At 42.0% G+C, this 23,180-nt stretch overlaps 1 protein-coding gene across 3 annotated transcripts in view; it reads right to left on the reverse strand.

Annotated features, from left to right (window-relative positions):
* Positions 1–23,180, reverse strand: part of KCTD1 (potassium channel tetramerization domain containing 1) — a 98,470-nt gene that overhangs the window by 33,366 nt on the left and 41,924 nt on the right. For all 3 annotated transcript variants that reach the window (XM_032799052.2, XM_032799050.2, XM_032799051.2), the window contains exon 2: positions 22,651–22,829. In XM_032799052.2, the coding sequence (XP_032654943.1) occupies positions 22,651–22,814 (164 nt within the window). In that variant the 5' untranslated portion in view covers positions 22,815–22,829. The remainder of the gene's footprint in view (positions 1–22,650; positions 22,830–23,180) is intronic.

Consider the following 23,180-nt stretch of genomic DNA (forward strand, 5'->3'; position numbering starts at 1 on the left):
GTGCTTAAAGGCACTACCAGAACCCCCTAGCGCTGGACAGTACATAAAGACAACATGTGATACAACCTTTTCACTAGTGTAGTATATCGGATGATGGATTGCAGATCCTATTTTGCTACATTCTTGTGGAGTTATGAAGCCTGACTTTTTCACTCAGGAGGTCTGTTAGATTTCTGGGTAAGACAAGCTTCTTCTGAACTCACAAACCCACTCCTGTAATTTATCACCTGAACAACCTGATGGTCTCCACACTAAGGCCTAGAATAACTGCTCTCTCTTCTAGGCTGGGATTTCCATCAGAACCACCTCGTCTAAGGGCACAGCAGTCTGGAATAAGTTTGAAATAATCACAAAACTGGTGCTTCCCAACCTTAAAAAGTCTCTCCCATTAAAGCAATCACACAGCACCATCTTGCCTTCAATCACTCTTAGGCATCTTCTCCTACCATCCTGCACTGCAGTGAGTAGCCTAAAACTGTCTCCTGTCAGGCTGGTGGAAGTCAGAATGATCTTTCATCATCCACTGCTGTAGAGGGTAAGCCAGGTCAACTGAAATGGGCACAGAAATCAAAGTGAGGATTACCACTAAGAGAGCATAAAGTCCTAGCTTGCCTACACTGATTGGACCTCCAGAATACTCACGCATTGTACACTCTACTGTCCTACATAGGTGCCCTCGAATTTGCCACAGTTATCCACAAAGGCCAGCATAATGACAGCAGTATCCTTTCCTGTTTACGTACTCGCTGCAAACAGTGGACGTAGGTTGGGTACATGGATGCCATCGATAGCACCTGCACAGCTCAGGAACCCTTTCTACTCAAAGCCTGCAATTATTTGGGGGATAGTTCATAGTCTAGCTATCCTGGGTTGAAGTTGCAGCAGTAAGTGCACTGCAAAACTTCCAGACTGAGCCAACCATGGAATTGCCAACCACAAGCTGTTTACCCACAGATCTGTAACAATCTGGGCTTGCCAGGTTCCACAGGGCAATAGCAAAATGGTTCTAGATGGTTATTGCCTCTTAGCTGCTTGTTCTGGCACTGAAGGGCGAGGGTGAGCTTCTCAAGGAGCTCTAGGAATGTTGTTTTCCCTCACATGGAAGTTCTGGGCCCAATAATTGTCATCCCACATTTGTGTCAGGACGTTCTCCTACCACTCTGCATTTGTCATCCTAGTCCAGAAGCAATGGTCTGTATAGGGGTGGGAGGTCTGCCACAAAATACAGCATCTCCTCAGTCCATGCCTCCCTATCTCCATGGGGCCGAACTTTTCTCCTCCTCCTTGTAACAGCAATCCCTCTGCTGTCTTCTCCGGGCAAAAAGCTGCCTCTTAAAACACCTGCCACTATCACTTGACAGAAGTGTCTCCAGAGGCATGCTATAGAAACGTGCATCCATAAAAACCAGAAGCTATCAGTCCTGATTAGGATGAGTAGGAGATAACAGCATACCAGCTTGGGTCCTACCAAGAAAACAATTTCTTGAACCTAGACCATTTCCACTCAGAATTCCTAAACAGGAGAGAGAAGGTGTTCCACAATACGCGGTGAAAGCGAGAACAGACTGACAGTAAGTTGTAGGACATGCACCTACAACTTACTGCGTCTGCAGCTCTCACAATTGACCACAGTGCCAATGTGGACTTCACTCCTGTTCTGCAGTGTGGTAATGCTATATCAATTTAGTCATCTTGCTTTTGCCTAACATGTGATTGGCAATTTGAGGCTTCACTTTGAAGACAAAGTCTCATACTTAGTTCCTGCACCCTGATCTTTTTTAAACCCTACCCAGTCTCTGTGGGAGTGGTTTGGCCTGGCCTAAGAGTACCAAGTAAGACTAGCGATTAAAGTGAAAAAAATTCAGTAACAAGTTTCATAAGATAGCTTGACTGGAGGGAGCAAAAGAAATGGGTGCAGCATTACTGGCTAGAAGTATCTACATAAATTACCTTTCAATCTGCCTTTTCATGGATTAAAGAGGCAAACCATTCTCTCTCTCTCATTTGTTTTCAAACGTGTTTTTATTGAGAGACATTTCTTAAGAGACTCTCTTGTGGACCACCCATCCTCATAATACTGTTCCTACATCTTTCCCTGTCCCTAAGACAGTGTTTCATTAATACAGACAAATAATATTAGGACTATAAGACAAAATGAAAATAAACGTCCACTGATGTGGTCGTGATTGTGCCTCCATTTCACATCCATTCTGTTTATATCACCACCCTAATGGTACTGATTTTATGTTTCTTAGCACTAGATTTCCCTTGCCTGCCTATAGTCCTCACTGCTCCTTTCTCTCTACGTCTCATGCCAGTTTTGTTCTGGCCTGAATTTTTTTGCTACCTCTCCAATTTTGGTGTCATACAGTTTTTCATGACTGTTACATTTAAGTGGAGGAAATATCTTTCTTTGTTGGCTGTTAAGGAGCCAATCAGAGTGCAGAGAGGTGCTCTATTTCTGTCTTCCACATTCTGAGTTTAATTTTTTAAGTAAAAACAAAAAACCTCATTAGAAACTCTTAAAAAAAGATTCTGGACTCAGCTCAGCCAATAGAAGAACCACTGCTTGAAGACAGACCTAATGCAATAGGAGGAGTTCTGAGGACCGCCAGCCAGCAGGATTTTGAACATAATGTGAGAACAACTGCCCTATTTCACTTCTACAAAACAGAAGTGTGTTATAAGCATTGGATTTTTGTGTGGTACCAAACATCAGCATTTTCCATCAGTTCCCGGATCCCTTATATTTGTCACACTTTCAGTGTTTAAGTAGTACACATAGGAAAGGATGAATTGCCTCTGGCCTTGAGCTTAGATTAATAGAAATAAAACTAAAGTGACTTGGATGCGGTAGTGCCACTGAGACAGCAGTCAGGCCAGCTGTTCTATTTTCAATCCAATGCTTTTTGCCTTGTAATGGCACCAACCAGGCAGCAACTTTCAATAACATCCCCTTTAACTTTCACTTTAAATCAGCAGAAGAGAGGAACATGAAACACACCTGATTTAGGCTTTTGTTTCTATTTTACTTTAAAAATAGAAACATTTACCTGAACCCAGGCCTCTTCAGCTCTTAGAAAGCAGCAACCATTCAGTTATGGAAAGCTATTACATTAATACAAAGAGAAAATCAAAAAGTGATTACAGTTTTGTTGCTGTTAGCCAACCAGCTAGTAGCCTGATGACTAAACCTATTAGCTAGAAGCTTGTATGAAAGATGAGCCACGCCCAAGGCCCACCTTTGTGAGAAGACCAGCTACTGGGATTTGGAAGAATATGGAGATTATCATCAGGTTTATACCTGCATTACTCTTCCTTTCACATCACCGTCTAATCAGTAGGAGTCTGATAAATTTGAAACTCTCTGTATTCTTCTCTTTGGCTGTTGGAAAGCAGCACCACTCTCTCCACTCCCTTCCACTTCCTGAGTGTTGGGGTGGGGGAGTTTGGAAAAGGTGTAGATAGGCATCTCTGCTACTTTAGCCCTCCTCTAACTTACCAGTTCCTGTGACCAGAGTCATCTCCACTTCTCTAATATTGCATCCTTCTCACCACTGATTAGGTCTAATACCTACCTCAGAGCTTTCCTCAGCAGCAATACAGTTTCACAGTAGCAGTAAAAATTGACAAATTTTTTTGGGGGGAAAAAATAATCACTGAGCAGCAAGATTATGAATTGGTACTATGTATGAAATGAAGTCACTGAGCCAAGGAAACCATGAGAATGACTCTATAGCCGGGTGGTTAAGGCACACATGTAGGATGTGGGACACCTAAATCTCTGCGTCAATAACTAATTATTTATACACAGTGGAACATGTTGAGCATGAGAGACCCACATCAAAACATTCCATAGCCAGGTGGATAGAGTGCTCTCCTGTAATATGGGAGTCCCAAATTCAAATCCTTTCTCCACATCAGGCAGAAGGGAGAATTTAACTTAGATCTCCCACATGCCAGTGCCCTCACAACTGGACTAAAATGTATAAGGAGGGTATTAACACTTGGGGGAAGGGGGAGACACTATACAGTATTTTTTGGCAAATAAACTACTTGTCAAATTTTTTTTTGTCTAGCTCTACTCAGGAGTTACCATCACCATATCATCTCACCCCCACCACCAGTGGCAGATTCTGAATCATGTCACCGCAGATGTAGCCTAAATTTCCATGTCAGAAGTGTATCTCCAATTGCATCTGTAAACCTCTAGTGAGAAGAGAGGCTTAATACCATTTGATGAATATTTGAAAGGCTCTATCATTCATGTCAAAGAGACTATAAAACACTTTTAACTAGTCTAAGACACTGGAGGGTATGTGTTATTGGGTAATAACTAATTAGATTTGTTGACAGCATTCTGCCTTTGGAATCATCATGACCAACAATGCACCCCGGTGCGTATTACTGTGCAGAAAGGAAAACAAACAGATGAAAAAAAACACCCCACAAAGAGAAAAAGAAAAAAAAATTAAGATTTTTTCATGCCAATATCTCTGATTAAAGAAGAAGAAAGAAACCCAGAATAGACATATTTATTTTTAGAACAGAATAGTTTTCAAAACTTTCCTTATTGTTTAGGTTGTAGCATGCTAACAACAGCCAGGAAATTCATCAGAGAGGCCTAAATTATGATCCTGTATCTAACTCCATAAAACTTTGCCAGCAAGAGCTAAAAATGCAGTGACAGACAGTTTCCTTTTTTCTTCCTCTGCTTTATCTTTTATCTATCTTTACCAATTTAATCTTGTAAGGATGCATATGATAAAAATATGAAGGAAAGCAAAACGAGGTGTTCTAAGCCAACACAACATATGTGTTGTTATAAATACTTAACTATATTTTTCATACTGAAAAGAAATGCTTGTAATGCTTCCGAAAGAATTGCTTTGCATTTCAAAAATGTAAAATGTAATATGGTTAATTACAAGAAGAGATCACAGTATCCGCTTTCCAGCTCTCAATTCCCTGTTTCTGTTGAGTTTATCCTACTCACTGTGGCACTATATTTAAGCATATTGCAGTATTTTCTCTCAATTTCACCCTCGAACACCACCTAATTCCTTCTGCAATGTATTGTCAAGAGGGTGATGTTTTGATGAAGTATCACACATGGGGCCCTCAAGATAATGAATTCAGTGGAATACACTTAAAAGATCATTTTTCTTTCTGTATTGACTGCTCACACTGCTCCAAGACAGGAAGGGTCTTCATTTTTTATGTAAGCTGTACAGCCCCCAGGGTCTCCCAAAGTGTTTAAAAGAGATCAGTTTTCAGATGGGTAGAAGGGGCCTAGGAAAGCCTAATGAGCCTGGGCAGCAGTTTTGGAACTCATTCAGCTTGAATCCCAAACAAGTTCAGGCAAGCTTAAACCTGCCTTTTAGCCAAGTAGCTCTCCAGCATGGAGAGCTTCTCAGCTCTCAGTATTTGGTACTGTTTAGAACAATGGTTCTCAAATTTTTTTTTTTTTGTGGATCACTTGAAAATTGCTGAGGCTCTTGCAGGACCACTTAATGATCTTTCCAAATGTTGTTTGTACCGTTAGCTGACTATTGTATAGCACTTTGGATAAAAGCGCTATTTATATATAAAAACATATTAACATTTTTGTTCTACAAATAAAAGCACACAACTCATATTTTAATATCAGTAGTCTTACCTTTCTAAGGCAATGGATGTGCCCTCTCTCCCTCGCCACAGCAGCCCTGAACTGGGGGCTGGGAAGGAGCGGGCATCTCTCCCTGTCTCCCCAGCCACGGCAGCTCCCGAGCTGGGGAGTGGAGGGAGAAGCGGGGTCTCTTCCTCTCACGTGCTGTGGCAGGCCCCGAGCTCTGGCTGGGAAGGAGATGGGTCTCTTCCCTACCACAGCAGCCACAGAGCTGGAGCTGGGAAGGAAGAGTCTCTCTCCCTGGCAGCTGCAGCCCTGGAGCTGGGGAAAGTCATCTCTTTCTCTGGCCGCCACAGCCCTACATGCCCCAAATTCCCCCCTCTTATCACCCCACTCCCCCGTCCTACCTAGCCCCTATTCCCCCCCAGGGCCACCACCTCACCTTACTTGTGCATCTTCTCCAGGGTCCAGTCACCTAATTAGTGGAGGCACGCCTGCACGGCTCCACTAATTAGGCCCTTCATTTTCCTGCGTGTGGCCGCCCAGGCATGCACCTTAGAAGGAACTATCTGCAGACCAACGGAATGGAGCTCTCAGACACTGGTGGTCCGTGGATCACAGTTTGAGAACCTCTGGTTTAGAATTTGTGGTTAGGTTTTGTGTAGAGCTATAAATTATAGTATGTATATGGGAAACACAATAAGAGAAGTTGGACAAAAATACAAATAATCACCACTGCTAATGAAGATAAACACCAGTGTAGTTACTAAGCAAGCTAGCATTTGGCACTTATATAGCAGCAGGAAACTATTATCCTGTGACAATGTTCTAATCTACTGAAGTTGTAGCAGAATTATATTCAGGCAGCCCAGAAAAACAAGTTCATTGTCTGGAAGAAAAATATTTCCAATTCAACACTACAACAAATATACAGACACACACACTTTTAAGATGACAGTATAGTAAACACTTTAGGGATTTGGGGAGTACATAGCCCATCGTATGTTCTGAAGTGACACTTTTATGGGAAATGCTCTATGTGTTCTAGCATTCTATGTTGCAATAAAGTGTCCGTGGGCATATTCTGAGGCAAAAAATGCAACGAGTTTGGGGGCGAGGGCTTGTGGGATGCTGAGTGCCTGCAATCTCCCTTGATGTTAGTGGGAGTACAGTGCAGAACCAGTCCCTTAATCACTAATTTCGGTTTGTGTGTGTTTAACATGTTGTAGCTTCTTCACTGCAACAATTCTCAGAGAAGAACTTCCAGTCCATTTGAAATATGGACTAATGGAGAATAAATGTTTTAATGAAAAGAAACGACATTTTCATAGGTCATTTCAAGAGCAATAATGTATTGCGTTCTGACTTGCACTATAACTCTCACACACTAACAAGCTCCATTGTGCTCTAGTAAACACACACCTACGGTGAGTTTGCAGCCAAGTGCCTTTATATGTTAATAGACCAATAAAATATGCTCTGTCACATTTAATATGATTATGCTTAACTGTTTAGATATTTAAAAAAATCCTGTCCTTTCCCTATTAAAAAAAAAAAAAATAGATAATAGCAGCCATTCTAGCATTTTCTGCAGGGACAGTACAAGCTAAGGAGGGTTAGCTCAGGTAAGTACTTAGATGGACGATCTTTAAAGCAGTGAGTTTCCAGGTTTGTTACCCCATACTATGGGCTACTTAACAAACAAACAAAAAAAAAGTGGCTGTAACAGTCCACCTTCCTTCCCAGCCTCCCCAGTGCTTGGTTCTTAAAATGATCGAGAAGAGCTCTGTGGACCTCAGGTGATCCAAAGACTGAAGTTTGAGACCATCCCTTTCAACTCCGACTACCTAGTTTCAATAAGAAATAGTGTTGATGATTCAGAAGGTTGACAACTTTTGAAGCAGCATGATTGTTAATGTAGAAAGCGCGGCACTTTACAAAACGAGCTTTTGTCAGGTCACTGCTCAAAAGCAGCTTACAATGAACAAAACTAAACTAAGGTTTAAAACAAGGAGGTGCTAGACAAAACTGGTGAGGAGACCAGCACAGGTAGCATTCCCCAAGTGGGGGTTTTAAGGAGGCCACTGAAGGCGCTTGGTGTACAAGAGATGGGAAGCTGTTCAAGTGCAGGAAACAGTATGAAAGAAGGCACAAAGCAGGGAGGAGATGAAGTAAAATGGAATGCTGGGGAGAGCAGACACTGAAGAATACATGGGTCAAGAAGGGGAAGAAGAAGAAATGAGAGCAGAGAAGAAAGCTCATCTTGAAGTCTTGTCCTCCATTGGTTTTCAGGACACAGTCCTCTTCTGCCTCCCTAATCAATCTTCAGAATCTCCCTTCTCTCATTCTCCCTCCAACTTTCTGTGCGGGTTCTTGGTCCCTCTCTCTTCTGCCTCTATGCCTTATTTCCAGGTAATCTCACCAGAAAACACAAATTCAGATGCCATGTCTATGCTGACAACTCACAGATCTACCTCTACACTCCAGATTTGTCTGCTATACAAACTAAAATCTCAGACCGTTATCTTGTGTCAGCTCAAGATGGCTAAAACAGCTTCAAACCCCCAACCCTCCTCATTACCTCCTCTCTCGATTGTGGACAGAACCACCCTCCTGTCTGTCACTCAGACCTGTTATCAGGGCATCATTGACTCAGAACTCTCTCTAAGTCCTCACATCCGGACTATGTCTACATCTTGCCAATTCTTTCTGTGTAAGATCTTTAAAAATCAAGCCTTTCTAATCCATTCCCACAGCTAAAGCTCTCATCCAGTCTCTCATGACCTCACATCTTGATTACTGTAACATCCTGTTCTCTGGCATCAACAAATGCAGGCTTGCACATAGCCATTCAGAATGCTGTTGCAAAGATAATATTCTAGTCCATTTCTTTGACTATGTCACCCCCTCTTTGCATCCCTCCATTGGCTTCCTCTCCTCTATTGTATCAAACCACTGTCTTCACTTTCAAGGCCATTCACAGCATACCTCCACCCTACCTATTGGCTCTCATTCAGTATCACGGGCCTATCAAAAGCAGGAGTTGGCACGATTATGATAAGCTCCATAACCCACTTGTTAGCCCAAAGGTGCTTGGTTGAAAATCTGTCTCCCATGAGGCACCTCGCTCTTGGGAGGAACTCCCCATAAACATCTGCAAACCTAGTTCATTATCGTCCTTCAAATCCTTCCTCAAAACTCTCCTTTGCCATGTCTACAAATAACTTGACAGTGATTAGGTTGCTGGTGTGTTGAGACCCATCCTGACCAATACTGTCTCATTGCTTACTTCTACTACTCTGTCTGTACCTATCTGAGGCCTCTAGTTTTGTACTTAGACTGTAAACTCTTTGTCTTTTTGTTCTGTTTGTATAGCACCTAGCACAGTGAAGTCCTGGTCCATGATTAGGGTTCCTAGGCAGTACGGTACTACAGATAACATGAGATTAAACAAGCAAAGAGATGATACTGTGTATGGCCTTCAAGGAGAGGCAACAGGCTGAATTTGATGCAACAAACTATAAAACTTTTTACAGGCTTCTTCAGGTGGGGATCAATGTGGTTAGAGTTGCAGTACAAGAAGATGAATTTTGCAGTAGTATATTGGACAGGCTTCATTGAAGAGAACTGTATTATAGTAACAAGTTTCTTAGATTTCAAGTTCCTTGGAACAGAGACCATCACTCCTGAGTGCTTAGAAAACCTCTAGCACATGGTGCCAACTATGATAAATGAACAGTAACAAAGTTCAGAGAGGCAGTGGTCACAGTCGTTACAACAAGAAATGGTCACTGCTGGTTTTATCAATACAGATGGGCAAGGAAAGAGGTGGATCATGTTGATGTTACATAGAAAGAGAGAGAACATTGCCTGGGTATGAAGAGAGAAGGACAAAGCGAAAAAGGTCATTGGGAGATGAGAATAGTAGAGCTGTCAAAATGGAGATGGAAGAGGGAGTAGGGAAAGAGATGAGAAGTGCAGTTTAGATAAACTGGGCTGAATTAATATCTTGTGTTTAAGGTATGTTTGTACCTGATAAGTTTGGCCAATTGAACTTGAGATAGTGGTGGGACATTCAGAAAGAAGTGTCAGAAAGAGATGGAGATGTGTGGCTAGACTGGGATGGAAGCTGGGGGCAAGAAGAGCGGTAGATATGGAAGCCAGCTGCAAGAGGACATAGCTGAAATTATGGAAGCAGAGTGTTGATGGAGAAGAGATGACCAAGGACCACTGAATGATGACAAGGAAAAGGAGGGGGGAAAACAAGTTGTCACCAGAAATGGCCCTGAAGGAAAGGTCAAGCAGAAGACCTAGGAGCACACAGCTGAATAACCCCAGGGATTGGGGAGAGGGGAAGAACAACTGATAATATTGTAAGCAGCTAACCAATAAAGTACATCATGAACAGATATGATTCTTTGATTCTGCTAAGGAGGAGTCACTAGTGACCTTGATAAGAGTGGTTTTTGGAACAGAGAAGTAAAAATCCAGATGAGAAAGGGATCAAGACACAAGCTGAAGTAAACCTGGACAGCAGAAACAGGCGGCTGGTGGGGAATCAGGAAAAAGATTTTTTCCAGGATGAAGAACAACAGCATGGATGTAAACTATGGAGACATTACAGAAAAGAGTGAGAGAGAGAGAGAGACTCATAGAAGAGTGGGAGAACAGGACACTTGGTACTTCCTGGGAATTGGGCCCCACGCCTTAGGTGCCTTTTTAATTTTAATTTATTTTTTTTTTTTAAACTCACTCGGCACCCGTGCACAGGGAGTGGTGGTGGTCCGGGTCTTCGGCAGCATTTTGGCGGCAGCGAGGGTTGGGAGGGAGAGGAGGGTGCTCCAGGTCTTCGGTGGCATTTCGGTGGCAGGGGGTCCTTCGGTGCCGCGGAAGACCCGGAGCAGACCCCTTGCGGCCGAAGCCCTAGACTGCCGCCAAGTATTCGAATCGGGCCCTGCAGTTCACAAAGCCGGCCCTGCTTGGCAGCAAGGGATGTAGCTGGGTGGGCAGACAAAGAAGTTGGAGATGGACAAGGGAAGGAAACCTCAGAGTTGGACACTGGGGTGAAGAAGGACAGAGTAGAAAGTAGGGATAAGGGAGTATGAAGCTAAGATTACCTCATTAAAAAAACAGCAAAACGGTAAAGTCAAGGGCACTTGCATGTTACAGGAATAGACAACATTCCATTGGCTAGTACCTATGCATTAGAAAGTGTGGTTACCATAAGTCCCTGAGTAGTCTTCCCATCCCACTTACCCTCTCTTTTAAAGAGTTCTGCAAAAGGAGTCCCATGAAACAGGAAATGTAAATGGAAGCTAATGCAGCAGGAAAGCTGATTACTGCCAGAAAGACACATTCCAGAATTTGGCATCTATAGCCTAAAGCTCCAAACACATCCTATGGGTGGTTGGTGGTGTTGACTCCAAAGGAGTAAGCAGAGTGTGTTTAGATCTGCAGTTATATACATAACATATGCCAATTTGCTTACCAACTACACTGCAATTTAGAAAAGACCAGTATAACATAAGTCAGTTATGTGGGAATAAGATCATATGCTAGGACAAATATACAGAATTTCATGAATACAGAGACTGAACAGCATAGGGGCGTGGTGGTGCAATACAAAGTATTTAACCTTGAGATCACTGAAAATACTACTTAGCAGCTATCTGATGACTTTTCAGTGTCTTATGTGAAATCATCAGTCCAGTTCCTAGTGGACTGATCACATTTCCTTTCTCTGAGTTAAAAGGGCCACAGACTCAAAACAAGGGAGGGCTGGATATTTTGTTGGGCAGTAGGGTAAAAAGTCTTATTTGGTTCATTCAAATGAGTACATAAAGTAATACTGTGCAGTAGGAATGAACAGTTTGTTGTTGTGGGAAAATAATGCAGAAGCAGCTTTGAACTATGTGGGATTAAAGTATTTAGTATAATCATCATAATTCAGCATTCCAATGCTTCCCTTTTATAACTATATATTACTGACAATACCAAGCGTATAGGAGGTTGAAAGTATTTTAGATCCAAAATGACAAAGAGGAAGGTATGTTTTGCACATTATAATGCTATTGGTTTAAAAAGCATATAGCTTTTTTTAAGCTACGTTTGCACTCCATGAGTTTGACAAGAGTCATCAATTGCTCGTCTCAACTACTGGCTTCTTAATACAGTATTTGCACTTACACACTTGCATGATCTCAAAGCACTTTACAAGGTGGGATTTTCCATTATCTTACATAAAAAGAAAAGAAAAAAAAAGACTCCATAGTTACATAACATGTCTCAGGTCACAGAGCAGGTTAGCGACAGACTCAACAAATAAACAAGATCTGATTCTTCACCAGCTTCTAACCTTTAAGTCATGCTCCCTTCTAAGCCAAAGAACCAGCCAGGGGCCACGTAAAATAAAAGCTAAATAACTAGATGAGCAAATCTGGTTCAGATACACAACCTGAAATTTTGCCAAAAATTTGAATGAAATCAAAAACGTAGAAAGTTCAAAAAAGTTTGATGGGTTTTCTGCCTTCAACAGTCATAGTAGAAAATGCTGAAAAACTATAACCTAGACCATTGCCATTATATTACATGACCTGCTGAAGTCCAACACTACTGGAAAGCTCATGAGAAAGTCTGATCTTTTCAGAACCAGAAACACTTGTGGTTTGCCAGTCACTAAATGTAAGATGACTCCAAGTTCTTAGCTATTAAATTGTTGTTGTGATTTAAAAACAGCCTACAGACTAGACACATGAATGTTCCCATTCTGCAAAGGGTCATCAAAAAGTTTCATAAATAAAAAAAAGAACCACAGGTAAATATAGACTTCTGTTGAGGTTAATTCTAAAATTTAACCAAAGAGGAGAATGCAGACCAAGATTAAAAAAATAAATAAATCCATGTTCACGTTGCAGGAAAATGAAATTGGATGTTGATTGAAAACAGTAGTTTAACATAAACTAAGTTAATTTTTCCCTGCTCTTTGCTGGCATCTCTCTAAAAATAAAGATTGACATTAGCTAGCAATATCTCATCTTCACCAGAGAGAGAGAGAGGGAGAACACGAGAACAGTTATCTACCCCATAGCAACTGGGGTTAGAGAGGTGTTGTCCACTCAGACTCTATTCTTGGTATGTGTGAGCTCTGTGTACACAAGATTGGATTCTTTTGGTCAGCAGTGTCTATTGGGACTGCACCTGCCCCATAGAGGTCCTCATGCCTCCTCCATCTGAAGGTATAAAGGATATAGCAGACCCAACCCTTCCTCAGTTCCTTCACCAATATATCAGAGGGCTAGTCGTGTTAGTCTGGATCTGTAAAGGCTGCAAAGAATCCTGTGGCACCTTATAGACCAATAGATGTTTTGGAGCATGAGCTTTTGTGGGTGAATACCCACTTCGTCAGATGCTTTCACCAATATAGAATTCAGAGTAGGAGGAATCCACAGTAATGGGGAAGGAGAGTGGTTAATGGAATCCATGTGGACAGCACATCTCAATGAACCACAGATGTTATAAGATAAGCAACCATTCTTCTTCAAAGTAACTGCTCACATGGATTTCATCCTTGATGACTAACAAGTAGTTATTCATCTGTTGGAGGTGAGTACTAAGGGCAGATGAATAAAACAATGAATGCAGGACAGTCCTATGAAATGGATACCTGATTTGGAAGCTTCTACCACACAGTAGTGTTGGTAAGTGTGTAAACTGAGCTTCCCAGAGCTTCTCTCTGCAGTAGAGATTTCAGAAATAGAGACATTCTTCAGTGGGCAGAAGAGGCAGCTTGCACTCTAGTGAAGAGAGCTCTAACAGGGCTAGATGGATTTAACCCAGCTAACTCAGAACATGCTCTTCTACAGCTGAAGATCCACTTATATAATGTGTGTTAGGATATGGATTGCCCCATAACGATCAGCAAAGCCCACAGACAGTCTGGACTGATTTCTGATTAACTTTGTCCCTCAGGCAGCGCTCTTACTACCTGAAGTATGTGATGTTTAGCATCGCCTGGGGTTGAATGAGGCTTGGGAAAGAAAACTGGGAGATGAATGGATAGGTTCATATGAAATTTTCAAAACTCTGGACAGAAACTTGGGGTCCCTTATGAAACACTATATAAGGAGAACCTGCTGTGAGAGACTGAATCTCCCCTACCTTCTTAGCTGATGTCACGGCTACTAAAAGATAGTATTTATCAAGAAATGGTACAGGGAACAGGTTAAGAACACAGAGGGAGGTGGAATCCATCAATCTTGTGAGTATTATTTTGAGATCCCAAGAGGAAGGTGTCTCCTGAATTGGGGGGAAAACATGAATAAGGCCCTTAAGGAATATTGCCGCTGCAGGATGAGAAAATACTGTGTTGCCTTGGATAAGATAGCAGCGTGCAGATATTGCTACCAGTTGAACCTGTATGGAACCAACAGAAAGTGCAAATTGTTTCAGAGCTAGGAAATAGTCCAATAGTACTGAAATCGGTGATGTCCAGGAAGAGAGCTGGTGTTAAGATACCCAAATAGAAAACTTCTTCCATTTAGCTTTAAGTCAAATCAGGCTCAGGGTATCCTGTTTTGGAACAGAATGTTTCTGAACCTCAGTTGAAGAGCTTCTTCAACGGATGTCAACCAGCCAATGTCCAGGATGTCAGATACAAGGAAGTTGGGACGAGGTGTAGGATCTGACAGTTGTTCTAAGAGACTGATGCAGTGGAGAACTGTGTTGAAAGATTCATCATCGGATCTGAACACCAGAACTTCTTGGCCCATGCTGGGATTATCAATCATCAGTCCTTTATCTTGCCGCAGTTTCCACAGAAACCTTTGTATCCTGGAGATTGGCGGAAAGGCAGATATCAATTCAGTGTCCAGCGGGTGAGAAAGGTATCCAGCAGGGATCCTAGGCTTGCCTCCCCCGAACACAATGCCTCACACTTCTTGTTCTGGTCTATGGCAAACAGGTCTATTTCTGGAAGGCCTAACCTCTGAAAAAGTTTTGTAGGATTGCATCTTTGACAGCCCACTTGTGGTTGTCCAAGAACTGTCTGCATATTTGATCTACCCAGGCTGCTCTGATGGCTGGGAAGATACAGAGCGCCACTAATGTGATTTGGACGTGAATGCACCAATTCCAGCACCACATGGCCTCCTGATAGGGCAGAAAAGATCTCTCTCGCTCCTGCCTGTGGGAATAATGCCAGCTGTCATGTTGTCTATCACCACTTGTATTGTGAATACCTAGAGACTGGCAACTGGCTAGAGATACAGGACATTTATGGGATGCAAACTTCATGAGGGGACCATAGGCCTTGATTTTCAAATCATCTAAATGCATCCCTGATGCCTGAATAGAAGCATCCATCACGAGAGTCTTGGTAAGCACAGGTACAGAGAAGAGTACTCTGTTGCACACTGGAAGAGGATCTTTCCACCCATTAACAAGAGGACTTCTTGTGGGTGTGAGACCACTGTGTCTGTGCAGTGTCTGCTGGGTAAATACACTGATTTCAACCACTTCTATATGGAGATTGGTGAAGTCTGGCAAACTGCAACGCATAGGTGCACGAGCCCATGTGTCCCAGAAGTCAGAGGCATGCTCTCAATGTTTTTGGGTGAGCTTGAAACTAGCTGATGGAGTTTACTATTGTCTGACATTTTCCTGTGGAAGGTAAGCACTTGCTGATCTGAAGTTTAAACTACTACCATGAAGTCTATACTCTGAATTGGAGTCAATATAGATTTTTCTTCTCTGTTGACTTTGGGGCTCAGCAAAGCAAAGAATCTGAGAGTTACCTGAATCAAGTTGTTCACCTGGTGGGGTGATTTTCCTCAGGTAGTAAACCGTCAAGGTACTGATAGGCCTGAATTCCTTGTAGTCTTGGATGAGCTGCCATGATTGCCAAGTACTTGGTGGATAACCTTGCTGTGGAAAAACTCAAAAGGCAGGGATCCTGTACTGGTAGCATAAAGTTTTTAACAGGCATCTGAAATATTTCCTGAGGGCTAGACGGATTGAAGTAAGGAAACAGGTATCTTGTAGGTTGAGAGCCATAAACCAGTCCAGAGGCTCTAACAAGAAAATTGTGGAGGCTGGAGTGACCTCTGAACTTGAAATGTTGGATAATTATGTTGAGACGCTAAAGGTCCAGGATGGGCCACCAATTCCCTTTCTTCTTCTTTAGGATCAGAAAGCAATGAGGCTAAAAATCCCTGCCCTGAAATCTAAGGGCACCTACTCCACTGCTCCCAAATGTAGAAGGGAATCCACTTTTTGTTTTAACGCTCTTGTGAGAAAGGTCCCTAAAAAGGGACAGGAGGAAAGAGATGAGAAGGGACTGGAACTGGATAGCATATCCCTTGTCTATAATCTCCAGGATCCCACTGCCTGAAGCAATCTCAGTCCAAGCTCCCCTAAAATAAGAAGCAGTTGCCAAAAAGTAAGCAGTTAGAATGGGGGAAAAAATCCTGTGGTGATTCTATCAGGCTCTCTACATTAGCATCTAATCTGGTGCTGCTGGGAGCCTTAGACTGTGGGGCAGAAGAGGGCCACATATGGTGGAATCTGTGTCTTCCTCAGTAGCTCTAGGCGCCTCTCTAGCTCATAATATTGAGCAAAGGTGCACTGTCTGAAGGATAACTGCTGGCATGTTTGCTTCCTCCTTGAGACTGGAACGTAAAGGCCGAAAGAGTGTAGAGTCGCCCTTGATTCTTAAGGAACAAAGGATCTGATCCTTTCCAGAGCTAAAGTTTGTTACCTTCAAATGCGGGGGTGGGGGTCGTCTCAATTGTGTGGATCTCCCTGGGGAACTCCAAAGTCTGAAGCAATGATGACCATTGTTACTGTTGTGGTCATAGTAACTGCAGCCCTGTCAGACACATCAAGCATAACCCGCAAGACAGTGCAGGCAGTCAGCTGATCTCTGCCACAATAGTCTTCATCTCTTCCTGGTGTTTGGGAGCTTGTCTTTAAATAAACAACTTATCCCAAATTACATAGTCACATCTGGAGAGGAGAGTCTGGTGATTCACCACCTGTAGCTGGATGCCAGCTGATGAATACACCTTCCATCCAAAAAGAGTTCCAATTTCTTCAGGCCCTTCTTCTTTCTTCACGTGGGTTTCTGAGGTCCCTGTTGTTTTGACCTCTCCTGAATAGAAGCCACTACAAGACAACCAAGTGCTGAATGTGAGCAAAAATATTCAAATCCCTGGCAAAGAACCTGGTACCTCCTGTCAGCTCATTTCAGAATGGCTGGAATGGATGATTGTGCGTGTCATATGTTTTTCACTGGCCTCAAGAGTTGCTCATTTATGGGCATGGTGTGGAAGTATATAGAATCTCCAAGAGTTTGATATCATTTTTCTTTAAACTACCTCCAGGGGTATACCCGGGGTTTCTGCCATGTGCATTATGAGATCCTAGAACACCTTGAATTCATTCACTGAGGCAGATGTGGTCATTGCCTCATCTGGGAAAGGAGGAGGAGATTACAAAAGGGATAGTTTTTCCTTCTCCTTGCAGCTGATGCTTTTCCTCACTTTCCTTCTCCTTCCTGTCTAGCATCTGAGGCTGTACCAGCTGCTTTTTTGAAATAGTTAACTCTCTCTGTGGGGAGGGTGATCTAGTCTGAGGGTACGTCTACACTACCTGCCGGATCGGTGGGTAGTGATCGATCTATTGGGGATCGATTTATCATGTCTAGTGTAGACGCAATAAAATCAATCCCCGATCACTCTGCCGTCAACTCTGGAACTCCACCTCGGCGAGAGGTGGAAACAGAGTCGACGGGAGAGCAGCAGTGGTTGACTCGTCGCTGTCCTCATGGCCAGATAAATCGACCTAAGATATGCTGACTTCAGCTATGAGAGTTGTGTATCTTAGGTCGACAACAACCCCCCCGTTCCCCAGTGTAGACCTAGCCTTAGAGACAGTGGATAGTGCAGGTTTTCTGGAGTACTGTTGTGCCACAGGCATCCAACAGGGCCTTAGATAGTAAGGATATGAATATTGAAGAGAAGAACACCTGGAGGGTACCAGAAGAGCTACGAGCACTATATCTTTTCCTGATACCTCTCATTGAATCTCTTCCCAACTCTCAGTATACTACCTAGGAAGAGGTGGGAGACTAGTCCCAACTATGCCCAGCAGAGGAGGAGAAAAAGGTGTATTCTTCCTCCCCCCCCCCCCACAAGCTATATTGGGAGGACCTTGTGCCCGCATGGAGAAGTCACTGCTGGAGACAGGATGCCTCTTTCACCTGACATACAGAAGATTTATGAGTTAAAAAAAAAAAAAAAAAAAAAAAGCAAGCAAGCAAGCAAGCAAGCAAGCTAGTGGTTTCGATACCACCACCCTCAATCTCTCAAGGAGAGATGACTGATACTGGGCCCACAGTAAGTCACTCTGTGCTATGTATGGTTTAGATACCAAGATAGCTGGTGCTGAGATACCAGGTACCACAAGACATTGTTCCAAAGCTCCAAGTATTGAAGCATTCTTTGTCAACACTCCTGGTACCAATGCACTCTGCGCTGGGGTCTGTATCAAGAGAAGCATAGTCCACCAATTTAATGGGTACTGTATATGCTTTCCTTGCAGCTGGTATGGAGGCACTGGCTGGTGCCTTTGCAGGCTTCTAGTCCTTAGAAGATTGTACATGAGACAAATCGTGTCTGATGACTCTCGTGTCTCATTCTGCTAGGTGCCAGAGATGGTGACCTGTGCTTGGCTCATCCCTGGAGCAACGCTCCTTTCTGTCGCTGTCAGAGGATAGAAATACCAAGATAGTGGCAGATGAACAGGGCCTTTGAGGAGATGGGGTTACTCAGACTGGAATCTCGGCTCTCTGAAGCAATACGGGTATGTGTAAAAAACCAAAACCATCTTGTGGCAGCAAGTCTCAGAGCTTGGGTCAACTGAGTAGGCTCATGCTATGGGGCCAAGAATAGCAGTGTAGGTAGGGTGTTTCCACTTGGGCTGGAGCCCAGAATCTGAGGCCCACCCTCCCTTGTTTCGTTTCAGAGCCCAGGCTCCAGCCTAAGCAGGAACACATACACTTCTATTTTTTGCCCTGTAGCACAAACCCCATGAGCCTGACTCATTTGACCCAGGCTTTGAGACTCATTGCTGTGTTTTTGATTTTGTTTTGTCTGCAATGTAGATGTACCCTAAGGGAGTGACTGTAGGAGTAAGGCCTGGCTGTAGCCTTCCTCTCGATGTTCAAGGAAGCTTGCATTGATCTGTCAAGGAGGAACAACTTCACGTGAGCTTCCCTGGGTCCGAGTGAGTTTTGAGAAGAATGACATGCCAACATTGCTATTGGATGTGTCTCTCGTCTAGGCAGAGTAGGAGCATCAGTAGCCATCAGGCACAGAAGCATAACGCAAGAGACAGGTCCTGAATCTTGGAGATTTAGCTTCTGCCCTGTTGCTAGTACATGTCTATAGGGTGAAAGTATCCTAACTGAAGCTTATTTAAAAAGCAGTAAGTATTTAGCTAATAAGCTATTAACTATACAACTAATTAAATAAAATAACTAGTTAGGAATCTAGCCAACTAATAGTGTGCAAAGAAAGGATGGACACTGCACAGCTTCCACCTCACAGCTATAGGCAATAAGAAAGAACCAAAGGATGGCTGGGCTTTATGCCCTTAGGTAGAGCGGCTGGGGGAGAAGGACATACGAGGGTATTGTAGGTCCAAGCTTGGCCACAGGCACTGCTGGCCAAAAAAATCCAATCTTGCACGCATGTAAGCCTAGACTGGAATCCACATGGAAAATCATTCAGAAAAGATCTGTTGAACCATGTCAGTTTCATGGTTTATTTTGGGGAGATGTGAAACTGGTACCATGTGCCTCCAATAATAAAACAAAACACAGGGCATTTAATAAATAAGGTCCACATTTTTACAAGAATTATGCCTTCTTTCTGTTCATTTTTGTTTTCTACCTTAGCCAAAGTAGAGATCAACAGTAACAACTTCAAATTCTGGAATTTTGCCACAAAAAACTGTTAATCCAAGGGACTAGTTATATATGTAAAGTTGAATGTCAGGTTCTTGTCAACTGCTGGGGCTAGAATTTAACATAGTGTATCACTGGAAAGTTTATATTCCCAACTCACCAATAAATATAAAAATAAATGTGTGCGCTGGAAGACTGAGGTATCTGACCTTAAATAAAAATAAGTCACAACACGATTACCATCTTATCACCTCACAGCTCTTGACTTGACTTCCAAACTGATTTAGTAATTGCACTTTTGAGGCTGCCAATGCTAAAATTTGTGTTTTAAAAACTTTCTAGAAGTGGCTGTGAATCCCCACCATCAAGTATCAGAGGGGTAGCCGTGTGAGCCTGGATCTGTAAAAGCAGCAGAGTCCTGTGGCACCTTATAGACTAACAGACTTATTGGAGCATGAGCTTTTGTGGGTGAATACCCACTTCATTGGATGCATGGGTATTCAACCCACGAAAGCTCATGCTCCAATACGTCTATTAGTCTATAAGGTGCCACGGGACTCTGCTGCTTTTACACTATCAAGTAGTTTAATCTGTGTAACTCACTCACTCTACTGGTTCAAGAGACATGGACTACTGAAACAAAACAAAACAAAAACAAAACAACAAAAAACATTGCAGACTTGAAACAAAAAAGGTTATTACAATGACATGAAACAAGCAGCTGTTACCTAGGGGTTGTGTGTTTTTTTTTTTAAGGCAGTATTTTTGTTATTACATTTTAAATTTATTTAATTCCCGATTCTAACATAGGCAGCTGTCATTCCCACTTTCATAAAGTGTTACAATGGCACATTGAACTGAGAGGAGAAAAGATTAACATGAAATTCTGTCCCACCATATGATTTTTTATTTTGTTCACTGAAATTCGCTGGACCAGCATATTGCCTCTAACTTGGAAACAGTAGCTGCATATATTAGCAGAAATGGCTTCTCAAATTTCCTAGAAGAGCAAAACAAGAGGAGTGCAAATATTTCTTTAAAGCTTCCATGACACTATCAATAGCCTGATTCCGAGACATGCTTAATTGTCCCAACTCTACTTCATATGGTTGTTCTGCACTTCCCTAAGAGAGGTTCCCAACAGGGCTAGAACCAGTTTTGCAGACCACTACAAATGCTTTCTGGGTTAAACTTTTCTATACACTGTTCCTGGACCAGGAGAAAAATTTTCAGTTCTTGTTGGATGAATCACACTGCTTGTATTGCTTTTGCCCCTTCATGATGCTTTGGTCTCCCCCTCCTCATACACACAAGAGGTAGTGCTCCTTGTTCTGAAAAGAAGTGCCCTATCAAGTGGGCTAAACTTTTTATTTTCTGGGTTTTTTTTCTCTGTCTTTCTTTCCATAAGCATTCTCTTCGCTCTCTCTCTCGGTGCCTTTAGTGTGTATTATAATACTATTGTCACACTAAGACTATAAGCTATATTGCATTAGCAGAGGGAGGGGAAAAAAAAGTGTCACTGCAGTGAATTGTATGCTCAAAACAGAACCCTATGCTTTAAAATGGACTGTATGTTATAAAAAAGGGAAGTACAGCTACAGAACCTGAAGATTAAAAAAATAAAAAAAGATTAAAGCAAAGAGCTTAAACTGCTAAATGGTTTAACTGCATAATTGTTCCAAGGGTTCTATTATTGTTATTGAATTAGATGAACAGTAAGTGTGAAGTGTGACACTTTAAAGCAGTCATGCAACAGGGCTGTGATCAGGAAATATGGTAATTTGCAATGTAGAAGGAACTCTCAAAGCAGAAGCAGTAAACTGACTTGTGCAGTGAATGCACATTTACAGAACTTGTGAAATTCCCCAATTATACCTGTGATTTAAACAGGAGGGATATGATACCACCACCAAGAAATACTATAGCAGAGGATGCTTGAATAGCCCAGCTGTGATGTTCTGTATAGAACTGGTCCAAAAAAAAAAAATTAGTCAATGATTTACTGACAAAAAAAAAAAATGCCCTTTTGCAAAAATTTTCAGTTTTACTGCAGAATTTTCATTTTCTCTGACTGTCCAGCTCCTGGAACTTGTGGCTCAGGTGCACTGTGCAGCCAGAGTTTTTTGGTTCTGCCAAAGCTGATTTTTTTCTTGAAATCCCTTCCTGTGACACAAATTCATGTTTTGATGTTTCATCCCAGTTCAGGACAAAAATGTTGCCAAAACTGAAATGTTTTGTGGAAAGGAATTCCCATTTCTTGGCCAGCTTTAATTATGAACATCACTTTTGTGCATAGCTCCTTTTTTCTGACTTTGGGGTGCGACTTTTTATTTCTTTATCTGTTAAAGTGAGGAATTCAAATCTTGCCCATGTAAGAGTATGTTCAATGCTCTTAAAAAAAAAAAAAAAAAAAGACGAATAGACCCCACCCCCACCTCTGCGATGGATCTTTACTCCATTGACATCATATAATTTGCCTGTGGATGTGAAAATTTTCTAGCACTATTTAATACTCATGATCTACAGGGATCCCCAACTCATTAGAGTATAATTGGGGATATAAAAGAAGATTTAGGATTCCACAGATAATTGCAATGGTTTTAAAAATACAAATTATCTAATAAGGTTTTAAGTTAGTGCTATTAGACATAGGTTACAAACTTAACTGTATTTTAAAACTGTATTGTCTGGGATTACATGTTGACAGTGTGGGAAAGTAAATGTTGCTCAAAATTTTGTTTTCAATTGTATGTGCATTTGTAACCATGTCATTAGATTTTTCATATATGAAGTCAGAGAAAATGAGTGCATATTAATGAACTTTATGCAAGGGTTAAAAACATCTGCCTTGGTGCCAACTTTATTTCAGGCCATAAACAAAGGGATTTGTCTTTAGTCTGAGGTGTACGGTAGGAGAGGAAGAAAGATCAACCTGCCACCTCCTACCTACTCAGAAACACCAAGCTCATTTTAAAGCAAAGGACAAATGTAACATTTTGAGAATAGAGTCCTATAATGTCTAAGCACAAAACTGAATCAATGAATGGCAAAATACATGCAATGCAATCTTTACAATTACCTGGAGTCAGGGTATTTAGTAAGCGTGGCCAAGCTGCTGGTGTACATGTGCCCACCCACATCAATATGAACTGGTGCGTTGGATTTTGTGAGCTGTGCTGGAGTGGGGATGCCTTGATTGTTCAATGGAGATGCAGGGGATCTAGTGATCAGAGGTCTTGACATATTTGGCCGACTGTCCTGTAAAGAGACAGACATGAGTCAGGAATTTCCTTAAGGCTGCCTGGCTTCCCCAAAGACACAGATGCCCAGTGAACAGTGAATAGACACCTATCACTAATCTCATCTTCAGCCTGCAACTTTAATTTTATTACCTCAGAGACTGGTATTAAGTTTTTTCTTTAAAAATATCCGTTCAACTTTTAAACTTAAATATAGTTATGCTGAATAAAGTATAATTATAAAACCCACCAAAAAAAAGAGACATGAAACCATTAGTGTTGAATAAAAAAGGTTGTTTCTGAATACTATTCATTATAAAACTATTCCACAAAAAATAGGAATACTCACTTATTTAAGAGCTATGCTAAT

This window comes from Chelonoidis abingdonii, chromosome 2 (genome assembly GCF_003597395.2).
Source record: "Chelonoidis abingdonii isolate Lonesome George chromosome 2, CheloAbing_2.0, whole genome shotgun sequence".
NCBI lineage: Eukaryota > Metazoa > Chordata > Testudines > Testudinidae > Chelonoidis > Chelonoidis abingdonii.